The sequence below is a fragment of the Rhinoderma darwinii genome, chromosome 2, assembly GCF_050947455.1.
Source record: "Rhinoderma darwinii isolate aRhiDar2 chromosome 2, aRhiDar2.hap1, whole genome shotgun sequence".
NCBI classification, from domain to species: Eukaryota; Metazoa; Chordata; class Amphibia; order Anura; family Rhinodermatidae; genus Rhinoderma; species Rhinoderma darwinii.
In genome coordinates, this window is record NC_134688.1 from 402,668,246 (window position 1) to 402,687,782 (window position 19,537).

At 42.8% G+C, this 19,537-nt stretch overlaps 1 protein-coding gene across 20 annotated transcripts in view; it reads right to left on the reverse strand.

Annotated features, from left to right (window-relative positions):
• Window positions 1–19,537, reverse strand: part of TSPOAP1 (TSPO associated protein 1) — a 235,225-nt gene that overhangs the window by 40,923 nt on the left and 174,765 nt on the right. For 18 of the 20 annotated variants that reach the window (XM_075854078.1, XM_075854076.1, XM_075854070.1 and 15 more), the window contains 3 exons: window positions 7,605–7,655; window positions 7,452–7,472; window positions 6,807–6,999 (listed from right to left, as the gene is read on the reverse strand). In XM_075854078.1, coding sequence (XP_075710193.1) covers window positions 6,807–6,999; window positions 7,452–7,472; window positions 7,605–7,655 — 265 coding nt within the window. The remainder of the gene's footprint in view (window positions 1–6,806; window positions 7,000–7,451; window positions 7,473–7,604; window positions 7,656–19,537) is intronic. The other 2 variants (XM_075854088.1, XM_075854073.1) reach the window with 1 other exon arrangement.

Genomic DNA, 19,537 nt, shown 5'->3' on the forward strand with positions numbered 1-19,537 from the left:
CATTTTACGGGCCGTGCTGCTATACTTTATAATGGCAGCATGGCTCGCAAAAGCGACCGGCTGCCCGTGGCCGTCCGTGCTCGTAATTACGAGTCGTAATTACGAGCACGGTCGTGTGCATGAGGCCTTATTAAAGTAAGGACTCATGCACACAAACGTATTTTTTTCCTCCCGTAAATACGGGTACTTTGTCACACGTATTCGACCCGTATTCCACCAGTATTTACGGACCTGTGCCCGTATTTACGGACCCGTTTTCTATGTTTCTAATTACGGGAGTCCCATAGACTTCTATGGGCCTGCCCGTGGCGTAATTACGGCCTGAAATAGGACATGTTCCATATTTTTCAACGGCACGGGCACCTTCCCGTAAGCAAACGGGAAGGTACCCGTGGCCAATAGAAGTCTATGGGGCCGTAATCACTGGCCGTAATTACGGCAAGCCAACATGAAGTTTTACCAGGTATCGGAACAGTTTTCAATCACATGCAAATGGTCTGACACCATGACTATAAGCCGGATCCATTGTATGGACTTTAAAATGACAGATGAACTTGCGTGGTACTGTTCCAGTCAAAGTCTATTAGACTGACGGAGATAGCCGAGTACAGGTTTTTGAACCCTATTCACATGCAGCAGAAAAAATGTGCGCAAAACCATGAATGCACTGCGTTTTTTTTAAATCCACAGCATCTTCATTATTTTTGGAGACACCACATAAAAAAGCTGCGGATTAGCCCCAATGAATTACAATAGGGCTAATTCTCATGCGGTGGTCCCACTTCCAACTGAGCCTGTGTCCGCAGGACGCAGATTCAGTTGGGTTGAATGCTGGCGCCTCGCTCCAGCATTCACTGTGCCGTGAGCAGCTTGGCGCAGGCAGGCACAATGTAGTGACGTCATCGCGCCAGTCTGCGACGAGTCACCCACAGGACAGTGCAGAGGAGAAGGATCCTCCACACGTCGTGGGAATGGGGGTAGGTAAGTAATTATGTTATTATTTTTCTATTAGGTACATATGGGGGCATTATACTAGGTATGGGAGGGGGTCATATTGTAGCTGCTGAGGGGGCATTATACTGTATGGGACAGCTATGGGGGGCATTATACTGTATGGGGCAGCTATGGGGACATTATACTGCGTGGGGCATTATACTGTATGGGGCAGCTATGGAGGGCATTATGCTGTATAGGGGACATTATGCTGTATGGGGCAGCTATGGGGAGCATTATACAATATGGTGCAGCTATGGGGGGCATTATATGGTATGGGGGGCATTATACTGTATGGGGCAGCTATGGGGGCATTATACTGTATGAGGCAGCTATGGGGGCATTATACTGTGTGGGGCAGCAATGGGGGCATTATACTGTGTGGGGCAGCAATGGGGGCATTATACTGTGTGTGGCAGCTATGGGGGCATTATACTGTGGTGGCAGATATGGGGGCATTATACTGTGGGGGGCAGGTATGGGGAGCATTATACTGTATATGGCAGCTATGGAGGGCGTTATACCGTATGGGGGCATTATACTATATGGGGCACCTATGGGGGGCATTATACTGTGTGTGGCAGCTATAGGGGCATTATACCGTGGGGGGCAGTAATAGGGGCATTATACTGTGTGGGGCAGCTACGGGGAGCATTATACTGTGGTGGTCAGCTATCGGGTGCATTATACTGTGTGGTGGATTTATACAGTGGGAGCAGCTATGGGGGGCATTATACTGTGGTGGTCAGCTATGGAGGGCATTATACTGTGGGGGGCAGCTATGGGGAGAATTATACTGTGGTGGTCAGCTATGGGCGGCATTATACTGTGTGGGGGCAGCTATGGGGGGTCATTATACTGTGGGGGCATTCATGGGGACTGTCGGGCAAGGCAGCTGGGCATAAGCGTGCGCAGGTGTCTGGGGTGTTGGGGAGGGGTAGGGGGTCCTAAGCTGAATTCTTGCACCAGGGCCCATGAGCCTTTAGCGAAGTTACTCCCAGGCAGAGTGCTAGTAGTGCTCTGCCCAGGACTATGGCTCTGGGGTTGCCCCTGACAACACTGTCCATATATAGACAGTGACGTCAGGGGCTGTGTGGCACTACCTGGGAGGAGGGGGCTGTGTGGCACGCTCTACAGAGGGCACTAAATTTATGGGGTTAGAAACTGGGGGTCTAACTTCTATATGGGGGCATAAACAGGGCCTAACGTCTTTATGGGGGCACAAAGTGACGATTTTTTGGTATTTTACTGCCGCCATGAGTTCCCCTGCAAAGGGGCCCACTAAGTCTGTCTCGCCCAAAGGCCCACATAAACCTGGAGCCGGCTCTGAATAGTCTAGTTGACTATGCTATTCCATACAAATTTGAAGAAAAACTTGCTGAAGTATACCTCTGTAACGGATGCCAAAAGGACACTCTTTTGGCTTCTGTCAGTTGAATGGGGCCCTATGGATAAGTTTGCCCTATGCACCGGGAGTGAAACCCGAAAGTGCACTGTGGATGCCATGTGAATACACTCGATCATCAGGTGAGAAGAATACTGATGTGCTGTCGAGGTGTAATAATTCATGATTATTGTCTAAATTGTCACACTAAACTTTTTCTGGTCTTTATCAACATTAATAACAGTTTTTTTTCGTTACAGTGATTGTTATATCAGAATACAATTGCAAGGATACTTCGTAAAAGTTGCATGTAAAAACTGCAGCTACTGCCAAACAAAAGCAAGTAGCGACAAAAGCAACTAGCATTTACATTTTTGGTCATGGTTTTTCATGTGCCAAACCACTACTGATCCATGTGTATGAATCCTCACAAACATTGATTACCAAATCAAAAACTAATCACCAAAACTTATATTATTGTTAGCAATGTTACATCATATTTTCTTTGGAATGAACATGGTTTTGAGCACATCCACACCATCTCACAATATGTTAACCCAGTCAATATTAAATAAAATCAGAAAAGTCAGCTCACTCTTGCAGACCAGGATACCACAACTGAGAGTTCTGTGCATATATGCATATATATATATATATATATATATATATATATATATATATATATATATATATATATATATATATATATATATATATATATATATATATATATATATATATATATATATATAATCTGGAGTAGGACAGTTCCAGGATAATAAACAGTACTAGATCCAGAACCAGTAACAATCTTATATGATTAAGAGTTGACTTTTATGTCAACACAGTTTTTTGACGCGGAAACCGCGCCGCAAAACTCGCCAAAAATGCCTCCCATTGATTTCAATGGGAGGTGGAGGCGTCTTTTTTCCGCGAGCAGTAAAACCGTCCCGCGGGAGAAAGTAGGGACATGCCCTATTTTCGGGCGTTTACGCCTCTGACCTCCCATTGACATCAATGGGAGGCAGAGAAAGTGTATTTCGCAGAGTGTTATGCCCGCGGCACTCAATGGCCACGGGCGAAAAACGCAGCGAAAATCGGCGTGCAGGGAGAGGAAAATCCGCCTGAAACGTTCAAACGGAATTTTGAGGCAGAATTTCCGCCTGAAAAAATCTCTGTGTGAACCCAGCCTTATTCCTCCATATTTAAAATTCTCACCACATAACAATGAAATAGAATTTGCTTTCAGAACACACTTAAAGCGGATCTGCCATATATTTATGTCTGAGGGCAGCATAAAGAAGTGACAGGCATGCTGATTTCAGCAGTTTGTCACTTATAAGGTAAATTGCTATAGATTAAGAGAATTTGCAATGCGGGGCTTGAGTCGAATGATATTTATATATTTATTCTGCCCCCTCCCTCCGGCCGCTGATTGACACTTCTCCCTATAACTGTGCAGATTTTTTGGGGTTTCATTTTTACCGCGTTCACAGTGTGGTAAAAATAACTTGTTAACTTTATTCTGCGTGTCAATACGATTACAGTGATACCAAACATTTCGTTTTTATTTAGTTGTTTTATTACATTTACAATATAAAAACAATTGGTTAAACATTAAATGTAGTTCTGTGTCGCCATTTTATATTTTTTCCCGTCAAGGGAGTTGTGTGAGGGCTAGCTTTGTAGTTTTTAATTGGTACCATTTTGGGGTACAATCGACTGTTTTGATCTCTTTTTATTCATTTTTTTTGGGGGGGACGGGACCAAAAGACCGCAATTCTAGCATTATTTCTTTATAAGGAATAAATAACGTTATAGTGTAAAAATTCTTTCGTTTAGTAGGACTCTTAAGATTATTTTACTATATTCGTAAACTTTATTAAAATACTTTTTACATTCATTTTTTTTAGTCCCACTAGGGGATCGCTTGCACAATACACTTAAATACTTACGTATTGTACGTATTGCAGTGTAATGTGCCTTTTGCAATCTCCAGAGGCATTGCTTAATAGGAAGACCCACATGGCAGATTTGGAGTCCTTCATTAGGCCCTAACTTGTCATTCAGACTTATTTAAACAGAACCATCTTCTTCACTCAGGTATATGCTAGAATTATCCAGTTCAGGACCGGGCTATTTTGCGCCTTCAGGACCAGACACCGTTTAGCCCTTTTTAGCACGTGTTCGTTAAATGGCTATAACTTTTTTATTTGTTGGGCTAACTACGTGATTTTTGCGACGTTTATTCCGTAGACAATGCAGGTTTCATTTTTTTATCGTTTTTATACACACCTTTACTATTTTAGAATTTTTATTCATAAAGTTTGAAAATAGTAAAAAAATAAGCTTTTTTACGTTTCAGCTTTTTTTTTTTTGGTAATAACATTGTTTTACCCTAAAATAGACCTTTTATTTGTGATTGTCATTGTCTACCGTAAATTTTAATATATTACATGTCTAGATTAGGGTAATTGGGTCAGCGCTAGCGTTACAACAATGATTGGCGGGGGGGGGGGAGGGGGAACGGTTTTTTTGGGGGGGTGGGTATTTTATGTGTATTTATTATTTAATTTTTTTTGCACTTTACTTTATTATTTTTTTATTACTATGGTCTGTCCCTCAAAAGGTCCAAAAAAAACTTTATATATTTTTTTTCTTTCTTTTACATGTTTTTCCATTGTAACTGGAGCTGCACAGCAGCCCCAGTTACAGGGGAAATCAGCCCTCTCATAGTGACGATTGTCACCAACTGGGCTATGCTGGGTCTAGTAAGACCCAGCAGCAGTCTGTCAGTAACGGCACCCGGCGATCATGTGACCAGTCACATGATCACCGGGAGGAATAGAGACAGCGCCGCTGCTGCTGTCTCTATTCCTGTACACAGCGTTCATTGAGCGCTGTGTAAAAGAGATCGGAGAAGACAGAAGCAATGAAAGCTGCTTCTATCCTCTCCTCAGGGTCCCCGGCAGTCACTGACAGCCGGAGACCCGACATTCAGCTGCCCGATCGCGCGGGCAGCAAGTTAAAACCCGAGCCGTAGAAAGTCTATGGCTCGGGTTTTAAGGACCCTGACCGCTGGCCGTAAAAACACAGCCAGCGCTAGGGAACCAGTTAAGGACGTTGTTTGAAATGTGCAAGCAAACTCTATTTTCTACCATGTGGTGCAGCCGTGAATTTTTAATACAAAGGAATAAAAGTAAATTTTAAGATTATGAGTATGTTCCTGATTCTGAATCTACTATAGTTCAGCCAATATGAGCACAAAGTCATAGCTATCCCTTTAAATCTTGGGTTTAAATATTTGACCTCCGTACACATCCCATTTAGACATCAAAACTACATAGGTTTAAAAACGTGAGAACATTCCAGAACAGACTATTCCAATACATCATTATTATTTGACTTACCTAGACCATGATGATAGATAAGGTTAACTTGTAAGGAGACCACAGACAACCCAAACATATAGGTAAAACATTACAATAACAACATTATGTGCAAAATATAATCCGGTCTCTTTTCCAACTATCATTTCATGGACATACATTATAAAATTAGTTAACTTTTTATCCAGTTTTTCACATAAAAGTGCAGTATTCATGCATAACAATAGTCACACTGGTGATGCATTCTGTGCAGAGTAAAATATATCACTTGGTGCACTGTGTACTAAAAAAAAAAGTTTGCCTTATACCCAAAACCAATTATAAACCCACACCAACACCAAGTGGTATGCACACAAACATGCCCAGTGTTTCAGTACCCTCCATTGAGAGATAAACAAAGCTTGCACTGCTGCTGCCTTCCAAGTTAATATCTGCCCAACTGATCACATCCCAGGAGGAGAACTCATCTGGAAGAAAGGATAGGGCATTAGAAGTAGAATAACTTCTCAATGAACAAATAACTAAAAGTGCTCTATTCACACTACCGCCATGACTTCCCTTCTTAACAGAACCAGGACAGAAGTATGACAGATTGTTTTTCAAATCCTGATGGATTCCACATTCCACTGTCTTACAAGAAGTTCAGTCAGGTATCCGTCAGGGTTCCCATGTTTTGGACGGCAAGAACATCGCTGCAGACTACACTATTCTTGTTGTATAAAACAAAGGAACGGTACACAACATCAACTTTGAACTAAGGTAAGTCGTAATGATTCTTGGTTAAAGAGCCCAATGATCGTATGCCTGTTTAAAAGTACTCCCCTAGCAATAAATACAGAACTGCAAATTAGGATTAATCTTATCGTATTGCAGGACAATAAATTCATACAAGACATTAAAATAGTAGGAAAAATAGATTCTCCAAAATCGCATTCACACTATATATGGTCTGAGCGCCGCACAAGTGGTGTGAATATCCACTACAATATACAGTGAACAATATGGAAAACACATGAATGCAGGCAATTTAGTCAAATCACCTCTTTCTTGCTGAACAGAAGTAAGGCCTGGCGTAGAGCAGCACTGTGGTGGAGGAAGCTCAGCATTCACTAAGGTAGAGGTTAAGAGATCAATGTTCCCAGTTTGTAGACGAAATCTCTCCAGCTCTTGGGATAGAAGGCTGAACTGTTCTGTCTGACTGCGACATTTCTCTTCTAAAAGCTTCACTTTAGACTGGATGAAAAGTTGACAATTAACATCACATAAAGTGCATGCTCTTGGTAAAGTAGGGCTCTATAAGGCTGGAATCACACATGCAGTTTTTACCAAAAGCCAAAAAGACTGATATGTCTCCTCTCCTGAGTTTGGTTTAAAAAAACTGCATGTGTAATTCTAGCATAAGGCCATGAACTCACAAAGTTCTGATGCAGTTTCTAGTGCAGTTTTTTGAGCCAACCACAGGAGCAGACACAAAAAGAGACACATCAGTCTTTTCTTTATATCTTTCTTTCCTTCCAGATGAACATCTGGATTTGACTAAAACAACAAAAACCACCACCAAAAACTGCATCAAAACTGTATGTGTAATCCTGGCCTAAGAGTTTTTGCGTTTTGCGAAAGATGGGGAGACTTAAAAAGAGGAAGAGTTGAACACTAGGGGACATTTTTTTTTCCTTTCACCATACCTGTAAGGTATCCAAAGTGTTCTGTGCATGCAAATCAAGAGAAAACGTATTAACTACCCAGAGTAAACCGCTTAGTATCAAAGTCCTGGATAATTTCTAGTCGTTTACATATCAAAGAGATAATTCAGCTAATTAACATAAGAGATACGTTACCTCCAAAAGATGAACTGCTCCTTCGTGTTCTTTTTTAGCTTCAACCTGGGCCTGGAAACAGAAAATTAATGAAATTATTTAAATTATATGGTCTTAAGTTTCATGTGTGACATACTCTGTTTCCCTGCAATGCAGCACAATAGAAAAACAAAAACAAAGAACAATACATGTGACTATATAAAGGCCCTATTAGACAGAGTAATTATCACACAAATTTTTGTATACTCATTCGAACGTAAGAGATAATCGCCATGTGTAATAGCAGGCAACGATCAAACGACAAGTCGTTGGGTTTCTGTGGATTGGCCACATCTACATGAGCGAAAGATTATCATTCATCGCCGCCACATCTTAGTCTAATCAGAAATCTTCCAGTCGTTAGAAGTTTAGAGATGAGATGTAGGCAAACGAGCACAGTAACAACTGAACAGAAAAAATATGTAGCAATTATCATCACGTGTACTAGACAGTCTTTCAAACGCAGACGACTCGCTAAATCATCACTCTTCGCTCGTTCATGAAAGAATATCTGCCTGTCTAATAGGACCCTAAAGGTCCTTTTACACCAGCCAATTTGGGCTGTAAAAACGAGCGCCGATCAACGAGGCAGCTCGTTGATGGGCGCTCGTTTGATCCTTTCACAAGGAGCTATGATCAGTAATGTATGGGGACGAGCACTAGTTACTACAATTGCTTGTCACCATGCATTTCTATCATGTTGGCAGCACGTATCCCTGTTTACACAGGGAGCTGTGCTGCCGAGAACGATAATATTTTGTGCTCCATAAATTAAGATATCCAGCTAAGGCCAGGTTCGGACGTTAATAAATATAGAGATTATTTCTCACATAAAAGGGAATGATCACCTTTTGTTCAATTGTGAGTAGGAAAACCGTTTCCTGATCATAGGGGTCTAAAAGGCATCTCCCCTTGTATTTCCAGATTTATTAGCATCACTTTAGCCCTTCCCTGACCAGCCCTATAAATGAACAGGCTATTGGCGATGTGTCCTCAAATGAAGAAGCAGCGGCCGCTGCAGTCGGGAGGTTGCTAGGTGAATCCATGATGTAATTAATTACATCACAGGGATTCCCTGTGCAGTGCTGGGAAGTCTTCTCTGCATGGCTGAGTATAGAGGTCACCGGTGACATTGATCTAAATGGCCTTTTCAATTAGATCACTTATCAGTAATCTGTTTTTAAGAAAAACAGCAGGGAACACGAAGACAATGTAAAAAATACTAAGGATATGTTCACACTGGGGAAAATGTTTGAGGGGCTATTGAGGGACTATATACAGGATTATGTGACAATAAATAGTATTATAAGTGACAGCCAGCACGGTTTTACGAAGGACAGAAGCTGTCAAACCAACCTGATTTGTTTTTATGAAGAGGTGAGCAGAAGTCTAGACAGAGGGGCCGCTGTGGATTTAGTGTTTTTGAACTTTGCAAAGGCATTTGACGCTGTCCCTCATAGACGCCTAATGGGTAAATTAAGGACTATAGGTTTAGAAAGTATAGTTTGTAATTGGATTGAGAATTGGCTCAAGGACCGTATCCAGAGAGTTGTGGTCAATGATTCCTACTCTGAATGGTCCCCGGTTATAAGTGGTGTACCCCAGGATTCAGTGCTGGGACCACTATTATTCAACTTCTTTATTAATGATATAGAGGATGGGATTAATAGCACTATTTCTATTTTTGCAGATGACACCAAGCTATGTAATATAGTTCAGACTATGGAAGATGTTCATGAATTACAGGCAGATTTAAACAAACTAAGTGTTTGGGCATCAACTTGCCAAATGAAGTTTAATGTACATAAATGTAAAAAGTTATGCACCTGGATACGAACAACCTGCATGCATCATATGTCCTAGGGGGAGCTACACTGTGGGAGTCACTTGTTGAGAAGCATCTGGGTGTACTTGTAAATCATAAACTAAATAACAGCATGAATGTCAATCAGCTGCTTCAAAGGCCAGCAAGATATTGTCGTGTATTAAAAGAGGCATGGACTCGCAGGACAGGGATGTAATATTACCACTTTACAAAGCATTAGTGAGGCCTCATCTAGAATATGCAGTTCAGTTCTGGGCTCCAGTTCATAGAAAGGATGCCCTGGAGTTGGAAAAATACAAAGAAGAGCAACGAAGCTAATAAGGGGCATGGAGAACGCAAGTTATGAGGAAAGATTAAAAGAACTAAACCTATTTAGCCTTGAAAAAAGACGACTAAGGGGGGACATGATTAACTTATATAAATATATGAATGGCACATACAAAAAATATGGTGAAATCCTGTTCCATGTAAAACCCCCTCAAAAAACAAGGGGGCACTCCCTCCGTCTGGAGAAAAAAAGGTTCAACCTGCAGAGGCGACAAGCCTTCTTTACTGTGAGAACTGTGAAGCTATGGAATAGTCACTGCAGGAGCTGGTCACAGCAGGGACAGTAGATAGCTTTAAAAAAGGCTTAGATAATTTCCTAGAACAAAAAAATATCTCCTATGTGTAGAAATGTTTTACTTCCCCTTTCCCATCCCTTGGTTGAACGTGATGGACATGTGTCTTTTTTCAACCGTACAAACTATGTATGTATGCAACTATATATGAGTTTTTTGCAGGCAGAAAATTCTGCCTCAAAATTCCGTTTGGAATTTTGAGGCAGATTTTGATCTGCCTGCACGCCGTTTGCCGCGTTTTTCGCTGCGTTTTTCGCACGCGGCCATTGAGCGCCGAGGGGCAAAAACCCTGTGAAATACGCTTTCTCTGCCTCCCATTGATATCAATGGGAGTTCAGAGACGTAAACGCCCGAAGATAGGGCATGTCGCTTTTTTCCCGCGAGACTGTTTTTCCGCTCGCGGGAAAAAAACGCCTCCGCCTCCCATTGAAATCAATGGGAGGCAATTTCGGCCTTTTTTTGGACGTTTTCCGACGAGGTTTTCGTGTAAAAAAAAAAACTGTGTGACCCTAAAAGTCTTAAAATATGTAAATTATTAAGAAAAAATAAGACCATGAAAAAAGTAGAAAAATACATAGAGCATGCTGCAGTTTGAAAAAAACGCAAGAGTTTAAAACAGCACACCTGAAAACTGCAACATACGTTCTAAACTTTTTAAAGTGAGAGTACAACAGGCCTCCACTACCGTGCACGCCCTTTCTACTACTACTTCTTCTCGTGTCAATTTCCCTAAGGGTACGTTCACACGCCAGAATTTTGCAGGTGGAATCTTCCACAGTTTCCACCTCCCATTCTTTTCAATAGGCATCAGACACTTCTTTTTCCCGCTAGGTTATTATTTCAGCTAGCGGGAAAAAGAAGCGTCCTGCTCGATCTTCGGGCGGATTAAAGAATATAATATAATTCTAAACCTTCCAACGTTCGCTGGTCCCGATCTAGAGGCCCCTATTACAGAGCAGGAACTTAAAAACTCTCAATCTGGGAAGGCTCCTGGCCCAGATGAGTTTTCTCTTAATTATTATAAGACAATGCAGGATGACCTTGGGCCATTTTTTCTTCTTCGTTTTTTTTTAATGCTCTTTCTTTTTGTAATCCTGCACCAGTTGATACATTAAGGGCTCATATAGTGGTGATTCATATGTCTGATAAAGATCATTTACAATGCTCCAGCTATACGTGTAGACCAATTTCTATCAAGCTAGGTTTAGGACAGGGAGGGAAACTAGGGATAACGCTACAAAGGCGATATATCTGATCTAAAAGGCGAAACTTGATAATACTCATGTTACTAGCCACCGTCGCAGAGAAGGCCTTCGATTGAGTGAACTGGATCTTTATGAGAGAGATTGCGTAAAACTGGGCTTGGCACTTATATGATGCATCGGATTATGTCCCTATACTCTCTCCTCTCAGCGAAAGTCCATGTGAATGATCTTCTCGGGCGACTATCGACTTCAAAATGGCACCCGACAGGGATATCCATTATCTCCACTTATTTTTATTCTTACAGTAGAACCGTTTCTTCAAAAGCGGAGGGCGCACTCAGATGTTTCAGGTATGCCCCGCCAGGGCTCTGTATGTATGATAACTGCTTCTGTGGATTACCTTTTGTTTTTTTTATTACTAATGCAGTTGCCTCTCTTCCCAACCTGATATATGAGTTCAAGCTGTATTCTGAATTGTCCAATTTCGAAATTAACCTAAGTCGGAAGCGATGGATATCATCTTAGCCCCTGAATTCGTACATTTTCTTGAACCATCTTTCAATATTCGGTGGACTGCGGTCTCCCCGAAATACGGATGTAGCAATCTTTAGCTTGATTCTGATATCACACAACAAAAGCCATTGTAAGGTCATTGAAAAAGTTAAGATAAGAGATCTAGCCATTGTTTAATTAATGTGTTAAAAGTCAAGGTAAAGACGGCTACATCTATATGTGCACTACATGGGAGGACTGTCTGAAGAGGACTAAAGGGAGCTTTAGTTAGTTTGGTTGTTATAAAAGGCAGAAGATTGATTTTAAAAATTGTATATCTTCTTCAGGCTCTACCGATTAGAGTCCTCCCTCCTTTATTTTTTTTTAAAGATATTGCCTTCATCCAGATATCATTTATTTGGGCAGGCGAGACTGCAAGAATTAAGCGGACATTGTTGTGTCAAACAAAAAATAGGGGGGCGTCGCTTTACCAAATCTTAAGACATTATTTGGCATCACACCAGGTGTGTGTTATTGACTGGTGCCAACATGACTCTCTTAAACCCTGGGTGCAAATTGAACAGAGCTTCTCTCGTGTCTCATTGGCAGCATGCCCATGGTTGAAACTATCACACTTGTCTTTTTTGCGTCTCCATCCAACTATAGTTCTGACATTACAATGTTGCTCTAACCATAGAGCACGCTCTTTTCTTCTTCTGTTAAAGGGTCCTCTCACACGGCCCGACATGGGCTGTGTAAACGAACACCGATCAATGAAACAGCTCGTTGATTGGCGCTCGTTTGCTCCTTTCAACAAGGAGCTATGTATGGGGACGAGCGCTCATTACTATGATCGCTCATCCCCATACATTTCTAATATGTCGGCAGCGTGTCTCCCTGTTTACACAGGGAGATGTGCTGCCAATAAAGATAAACTATACGATCAGCTAATGAACGAACTTTTGCTCGTTCATCGGCTGAACGTTGCCCTGTTTACACAGGACAATGATTGAGAACGATTGTTTGCCCGATAATTGGTACGTGTAAAAGGGACATAACTCTGCCCAGTATTCTATTCTGAGTAACCCTTGTTTCTCTCTAGGCATGTATGACCCAGTCTTCTTCTCTTGGGTGACTGCTGGTAAGTTTCGAGTGACCGACGTGCAAATGGATGTCCAAAAGGTCTTTAATAAACCTGTCGGCTCCTACTCCATTGGGCCGCTGGAGATCAATACAATTGCGACACAACTTTATGTACCTCCCATCACCAAACTCTTACACACAGGATAAAACTTTGTTTGAAATGTGTTTGGGTACGGGTTTGATTAGGCATACATTGTCCTCGATCTATGCCCTTCTCCAGAACCCTCCCAAGTACCTCCACCATTTATGTTAGAGTGGGAGGTTGGATCTTGGCATTTCCTTCACCCCAGAGCAGAGACTGAGAATTTTACTTTGACACATAAATCCTCCCTTAGCTCATGTTTCCAGGAAGCCAGCTATAAACAGCTTTCCATATGCTATTGGGTGCCATCATGCCTCCATGCTCTTACTCAAACATGTTGGAGATGCGGAAATGAAATTGACACTCTTTTCCACACCTTTTGGTCCTGCAATTTATTATTCCTTTTTGGGAGGGGATAAAGAAGACCATTGCAGAGTTATCGGGGCTAGATTGGACCTGAATCCAGCATTGTTTTTCCTGTGTTACTTTGAGAATACAGTTATCTCTCAAACGATCGCGGTTATGTTTTTTAACCCCTTAACGCACCAGGACGCACCAGTATATCCTGTATTGCAGTGCTTTAAGGCACCGAGACGTACTGGTCCGTCCTGGCTAACAACTGTCACCCTGTCAAAGGACAAGGTGACAGAACTGTGCCATCAACTGTTCATGCCAGTTGATCAGTACAGTAAGACGGCAGGGGACCAATCACATCGGTCCCCTGCCGGCGATCGCTGTGATTGGTCAGTCACAGCAGACTGACCAATCACAGCTCCTTGAGGTCGTAACTGTATGTGATGGAGCTGGTTCAGAAGCTGAGCCAGCACCATCATCGCCGGATGTCGGCTGTATATTATAGCCGATACCCCGCTGTAACGGCCAAGACTGGAGCTTGCCTCCAATTTGGCAGATTAAGCCCTTAAATACAGCGATCAAAAGCGATCTCTGCATCTAGGTGGATAAATCGCACCCGATGGTTGCTAATGGCAATGATCGGCACCCGCGGGGGTGCCGATAGTTGCTAAGGCAATTGGAGGCCTAACAACGGCCTCCTACTACATAAACTTATTAGGCTCTGCCGGGAGGCGAAGCCTAATAGGCTTGCTTTCAGTGAATAGCTGACAGCTCTAATACACTGCACTATGTAGGTAGTGCAGTGTATTAGAATAGCGATCAGGGCTTCATGCCTTCAAGTCCCCTAGTGGGACAAAAAAAAAAAAGTTATAGTTAAAAGTTAATAAAAATGTTGTCAAAAAATAAGTTAATAAGTCTTATTATAGGGAAAAACATTAAAAAAAGTACACATATGTGGTATCACCGTGTCTGTAACGCCCCGAGCTATAAAACTATCATGCTGTTTTACCCGCACGGTGAAAACCGTAAATAAAATAAAAAGCAAGTCCAGAATCGCTGTGTTTTGGTCACTACCACTCCCAAAACAGAATAAAAAAGGGATCTAAGAAGGTGCATGTATCCCAAAATCATACCATTAAAAACTACAGCCCGTCCCACAAACAACAAGCCCTCCCATAGCTTTTTGGACGGAAAAATAAAAAAGTTATGGCTCTCAGAATATGGCAACACAAAAGAGAAATTTGAAACAGAAGTGATTTTATTGTGCAGGCGGTGCAAAACATAAAAAGAACAAACATATACATATGGTATCACCGTAATCGTATCGACCTGCAGAATAAAGTCACATTGTCATTAATAGTGAACAGTGAACGCCTAAAAAAAATAAAAAACATCAGAATTGCTGGTTTTTGGTCACCTTACTTGCCAAAAAATGAAATAAAAAGTGATAAAAAAAAAATCGCATGTACCCCAAAACGGTACCAATGAAAACTACAGATTGTCCCGCAACAAATAAGCCCTCTCACAGCTCCGGTGGAGAAAAAATAAAAAAGTTCTGCCTCTCAGAATATGGTGATGCAAAATGTGCAGAGTGTTCCAAAAGCGGATAAGATTGGGTACCATTTATCAGTGCGACACTGGGCACATATCTATGAATTATTATTTATTTACCGCATTTTTATACCCTCTTATTATGCCCTGATCTACTCCACAAAGCTTACATATGCCCCCACATTATAAACTGAAATACCAGCAAAACCCCAAACAGAACTACCACCAAGCAAAATCTGTGCTCCAAAAACCAAATGGCGCTAGCTCCCTTCTGAGCCCTACATCGTGGCCAAACAGCAGTTTATGTCAACATATATAGCATCGCCATACCCGGGAGAACCCGCTTAACAGTTAGAGGTATTGGTCTTCAGTGGCACGAACTGGGCACAACATATTGTGCACTAAAATGGCATACCTGTGGAAAATTTTCACTTTGCACCATCCACTGAGCGTTCATTTCTAATAAAAAAAACACACCTGTGGGGTCAAAATGCTCACTACACCTCCTTAAAAAATGCCTTGAGGGGTGCACTTTCCAAAATGGGGGTCACTACTTAGGTGTTTATTTTACTATTTGACCCCAGAGCCCTGCCATTGTGGGCCAATGCTGCGAAAATCACCAAAATATGCCTGAAATACGCATTTGCTCTTTCACTCCTAAGCCGTGTCATATGTCCAGGCAAATGATCAATGCCTTGAGGGGTGTAGTTTACAAAATGGGGTCACTTCTCAGGGTTTTACACTCTACTCTGGTACCTAAGGGAGCTCTGCAAATGCGACATGGTGCCCGTACACCAGTCCAGCAAAATCTGCGCTCTAAAAGACAAATGGCGCTTCTTCCATTTTGAGCTCTGCCATGTGCCCAAACAGCAGTTTAGAGCCACACATGGGGTATTGCCGTACTCGGGAGAAATTGGGTAAGAAATTGTGTGCTGTTTTTTTCTCCTATTACCCCTTGTGAAAATAAAAAATTGGGCACAAAACGACATTTTTAGAAAAAATTTAAATTTTTCATTTTCACTGCCTAATTCTAATAAAATCTATGAAACACCTGTGGGATCAAAATGCTTACTACAACTCTAGATGAAAAGGGGATTCCAAAATGCAGTCCCTTCTCAGGGGTGTCTACTGTACTCGTACCTCAGGGGCTCTGCAAATGCTACATGGCACGCAAAAACCAATCAAGCTAAATCTGCAGGGGGCGCATGCGCGCAGCTGAACATGGTGGACGCGTTCTAACCAGGCTCCGCACCTCGTGAAGGCAATCCAGCATATATATCGCTAACAGCAGACATCGAGACCCATAAAAGAAAGGAGAGGTACCTTAGAGGTTCGGGCATCCACCTATGGCCAGAGGGAGTGGAAGAAGGGGTAAGCAAACCCAGGCTCAGAGGTCCGTGGCAGATATGCTGATGGCGGCGCCGAACATGGCGGAGCAAGGCCTGCTGCAGCAGCAGCAGGGGACACAGATAGAATCCAGTTCGGCGGTGTTATCACAGGATTATCCTGTGCTCCTGCGGGAAAATAGCAGCACATCACTATTGCAGGCACAGGAGGATTTACAAGAAGAGGGCCCGATCCCAGACCTGGGACTGCCGCAATTAGCGCCCGTTCACGTCTCACAGCACTCGCCCATGCAGCCGGCCATTACTTCCGGGTTGACAGAGGACGCCATCTTTTCCTGCATATCAAGAGCCATGCAAGCTCAGATGGGGGAAATAAGCTCCAAGATAGCCGCGGTACATCAAGATTTACACAAAGTGGGGGCGCATATGCAGGCTATTGAGACCAAAATGACCTCAGTCACTGCAAGAGTTAACCAGAATACTAGATTTATGGAGGATCTGCAGGAGCAATTGGAGGAAGCGAACACCAGAATTGAGGACCTGGAAAATCGTTCTCGACGCTATAACTTCAGGATCAGAGGGGTCCCGGAATCTCAGACGGAGGTACCGGGGGTGGTTCGCCTGCTACTCACTACCTTGATACCTGATATATCGGAATCACATATGGAAATTGACCGGGCCCATAGAGCTTTGACGGCCATGAGGAGGGATGGACTTCCCAGAGATATTATAGTGAAACTCCACTATTATTCGATTAAGGAGAAGGTGATGGAAAGAGCTAGGAAGCTTCCGGTGATCACCATTTATAATACAGCGGTTCAGATATATGCTGATTTGGCTCCCCAAACCATTCAAAAAAGGCGGATGCTTCGCCCTATTCTGCAGACCCTCAAACACCATGCGATTCCATACCGGTGGGCATTCCCATTTCGTCTCCTCTTCATGCGCAATAATAGGCAATATGGCTTCTCTACGCTACAGGAGGGAGAGGACCTGCTGAGGGACTTACATATTCTACCACCCCAGGATAAAGCCAGTTCCTCCCGACTCCCCATACGGGATCCCCCGTTGTCACCAATATGGCGTACCCAAGGAGGCCGTCCAGAGTTTCCTCGGGAACAGAGGGTGGAATCTCGTCGGCAACAATTGAATCCGACATGACGGAAAGGAGGTCGATTATAGAAGCAGATAGTTTCTTTCTCTTTCTTTATTCTTCATATCGGCCGGAGATGTCTTCAAGCAGCACGGAGGCTGAATTTCAGCCGGATACCGCCATTTGCAGTTCTCAGCGGACTGGGAGCCGGGGATCCATACGTTGGGGGGGATGTGGGGATTTCTTTTGCTTCTCTGGACTCCCACTTATAGTAATGGAAATTTGTTTATAAGCTGACCCGAAAAAGGCGAGGAAGGGTTTGGATGGGTCAAGTTCGCAGTGAGTTGGTACTCTGGCTATAGATATGTTTGTTTTGTTTTTTTTTAAAAATATGAAAGTTTGCTTTACCTTATATTTAACATGTGAATGCCTATTATGCTCAGGGTTGATATAGGTTAAGGGGTTGAATGTCTGGATATATATTTTCGGAAATGCTGTGCCTTCACGACGGTCTGCTGTCCCCCTGTTAGCAGTCTTCCTTGACTGCCTAGTCGGTAGACTATGTTCGGTACTATTGATATCTTGTGTATGTCTTATTTTTGTTCTGTCTTTTACCCCCTTCCCTTTCCTTTCTTTCCTATTTCTGACCTTTGTCTCTATGGCGGGATCCTAACACGCACATGGTTCTACATCCTGCTCTATGATGGCGGCCATGGAATCTGCTAAAACCTTTAGCTTACTCACACATAATGTGCAGGGCCTTAATTCCCCGATCAAGCGTCGAAAAGCTTTCTTGTATTATAAATCCTCTCATGTTGATATACTATTTTTACAGGAAACGCATTTTTCTACCTCCTCTGCTCCATCGTACTTTCATAAACACTACTCACAAAAATTTTTGGCTAGTGCCTCTACTAAGCACAGGGGAGTGGGCATATGGTTGTCTCGGTCGGTCCCGTTTACACCTCACAACACGATCTCTGACCCGGATGGCAGGTACATCCTGGTCTCGGGTCTGTTACATGAATCTCCAATAACCTTTATTAACTACTATGCCCCGAACTCCAATCAACCGGCGTTCTTCCAGGGTATGTGGCGCAAGATCCATTCATCGATAGAGGGCCCGATAATCATGGGTGGGGATGCTAATATCGCCTTGGACGCGTCCATGGATAAATCCCACGCATTCAGGGTGCGACTTATACCTCCTACGTCAACCAGCATACAAGTAGCACGTTTCTTCCATTCGGTGGACGTCATAGATGTCTGGCGGGATTTTAACCCCACAGCAAGGGATTATACTTATTTCTCCTCAGCCCATAATATCCACACCCGTATTGATCATGTTATGATGTCAACTAGCTTACTCCCTAAGGTCACGGATGCTAGGATTTTAGCTACACCCTGGTCTGATCATGACCCGATTGTGGTTCGGTTGTCAGATTTATGTGGGAGACCGCCTATCTCCTCTTGGAGATTGAATGAGTCATTACTATCGGATCAGGAGATAGTTAAAGAAATCCAAAGGGAATTGGACACATATTTTCTACTTAATAAGGCACCAGACACCTCAATTATGTCCAATTGGGCGGCTCACAAAGCAGTGATTAGGGGGAAATTCATCCAGATAGCTTCGCGTAATAAGAAACGGTTGAAGGAGGTTCTGGCGTTAAAGGAGAGGAAGTTTGCGGACCTGTCTAAGAAATTTAAAACAGACCCCTCAGCAGTTATTAAAGCAAAATTAGCAGAAGCTAGAACAGAATTAAATTTATGTCTGACAAGTTGGGCGGAAAAAAGTCTGCGTTGGTCACAACATAAGTTTTTTACACAAGGGGATAAACCGGGAACATTACTCTCTAGACGCCTCACGCCCCGATTTAACACCTCAACACCACCGAAACTGCGATTGGCGGATGGATCTTTATCACAGAATCCCACAAAAGTTGTAAAGGCCTTTCAGGATTTTTATTCAGCGTTGTACTCAGCTCCACCTCAGTTTGATAAAAATAAGGCTAGGGTCTTGTTGGAAAAAACATTCCCTACTAAACTTTCCCAAGGGGATAGAGAAACACTGGATGCTGAATTTAGATTGGAGGAGGTATTGGATGTTATTAAAAATCTGAAGGCTCACAAAGCCCCGGGGCCAGATGGGTTTTCCTCAGGTTATTACAAACACTTTAGGGAGGTCCTGGCCCCGCACATGG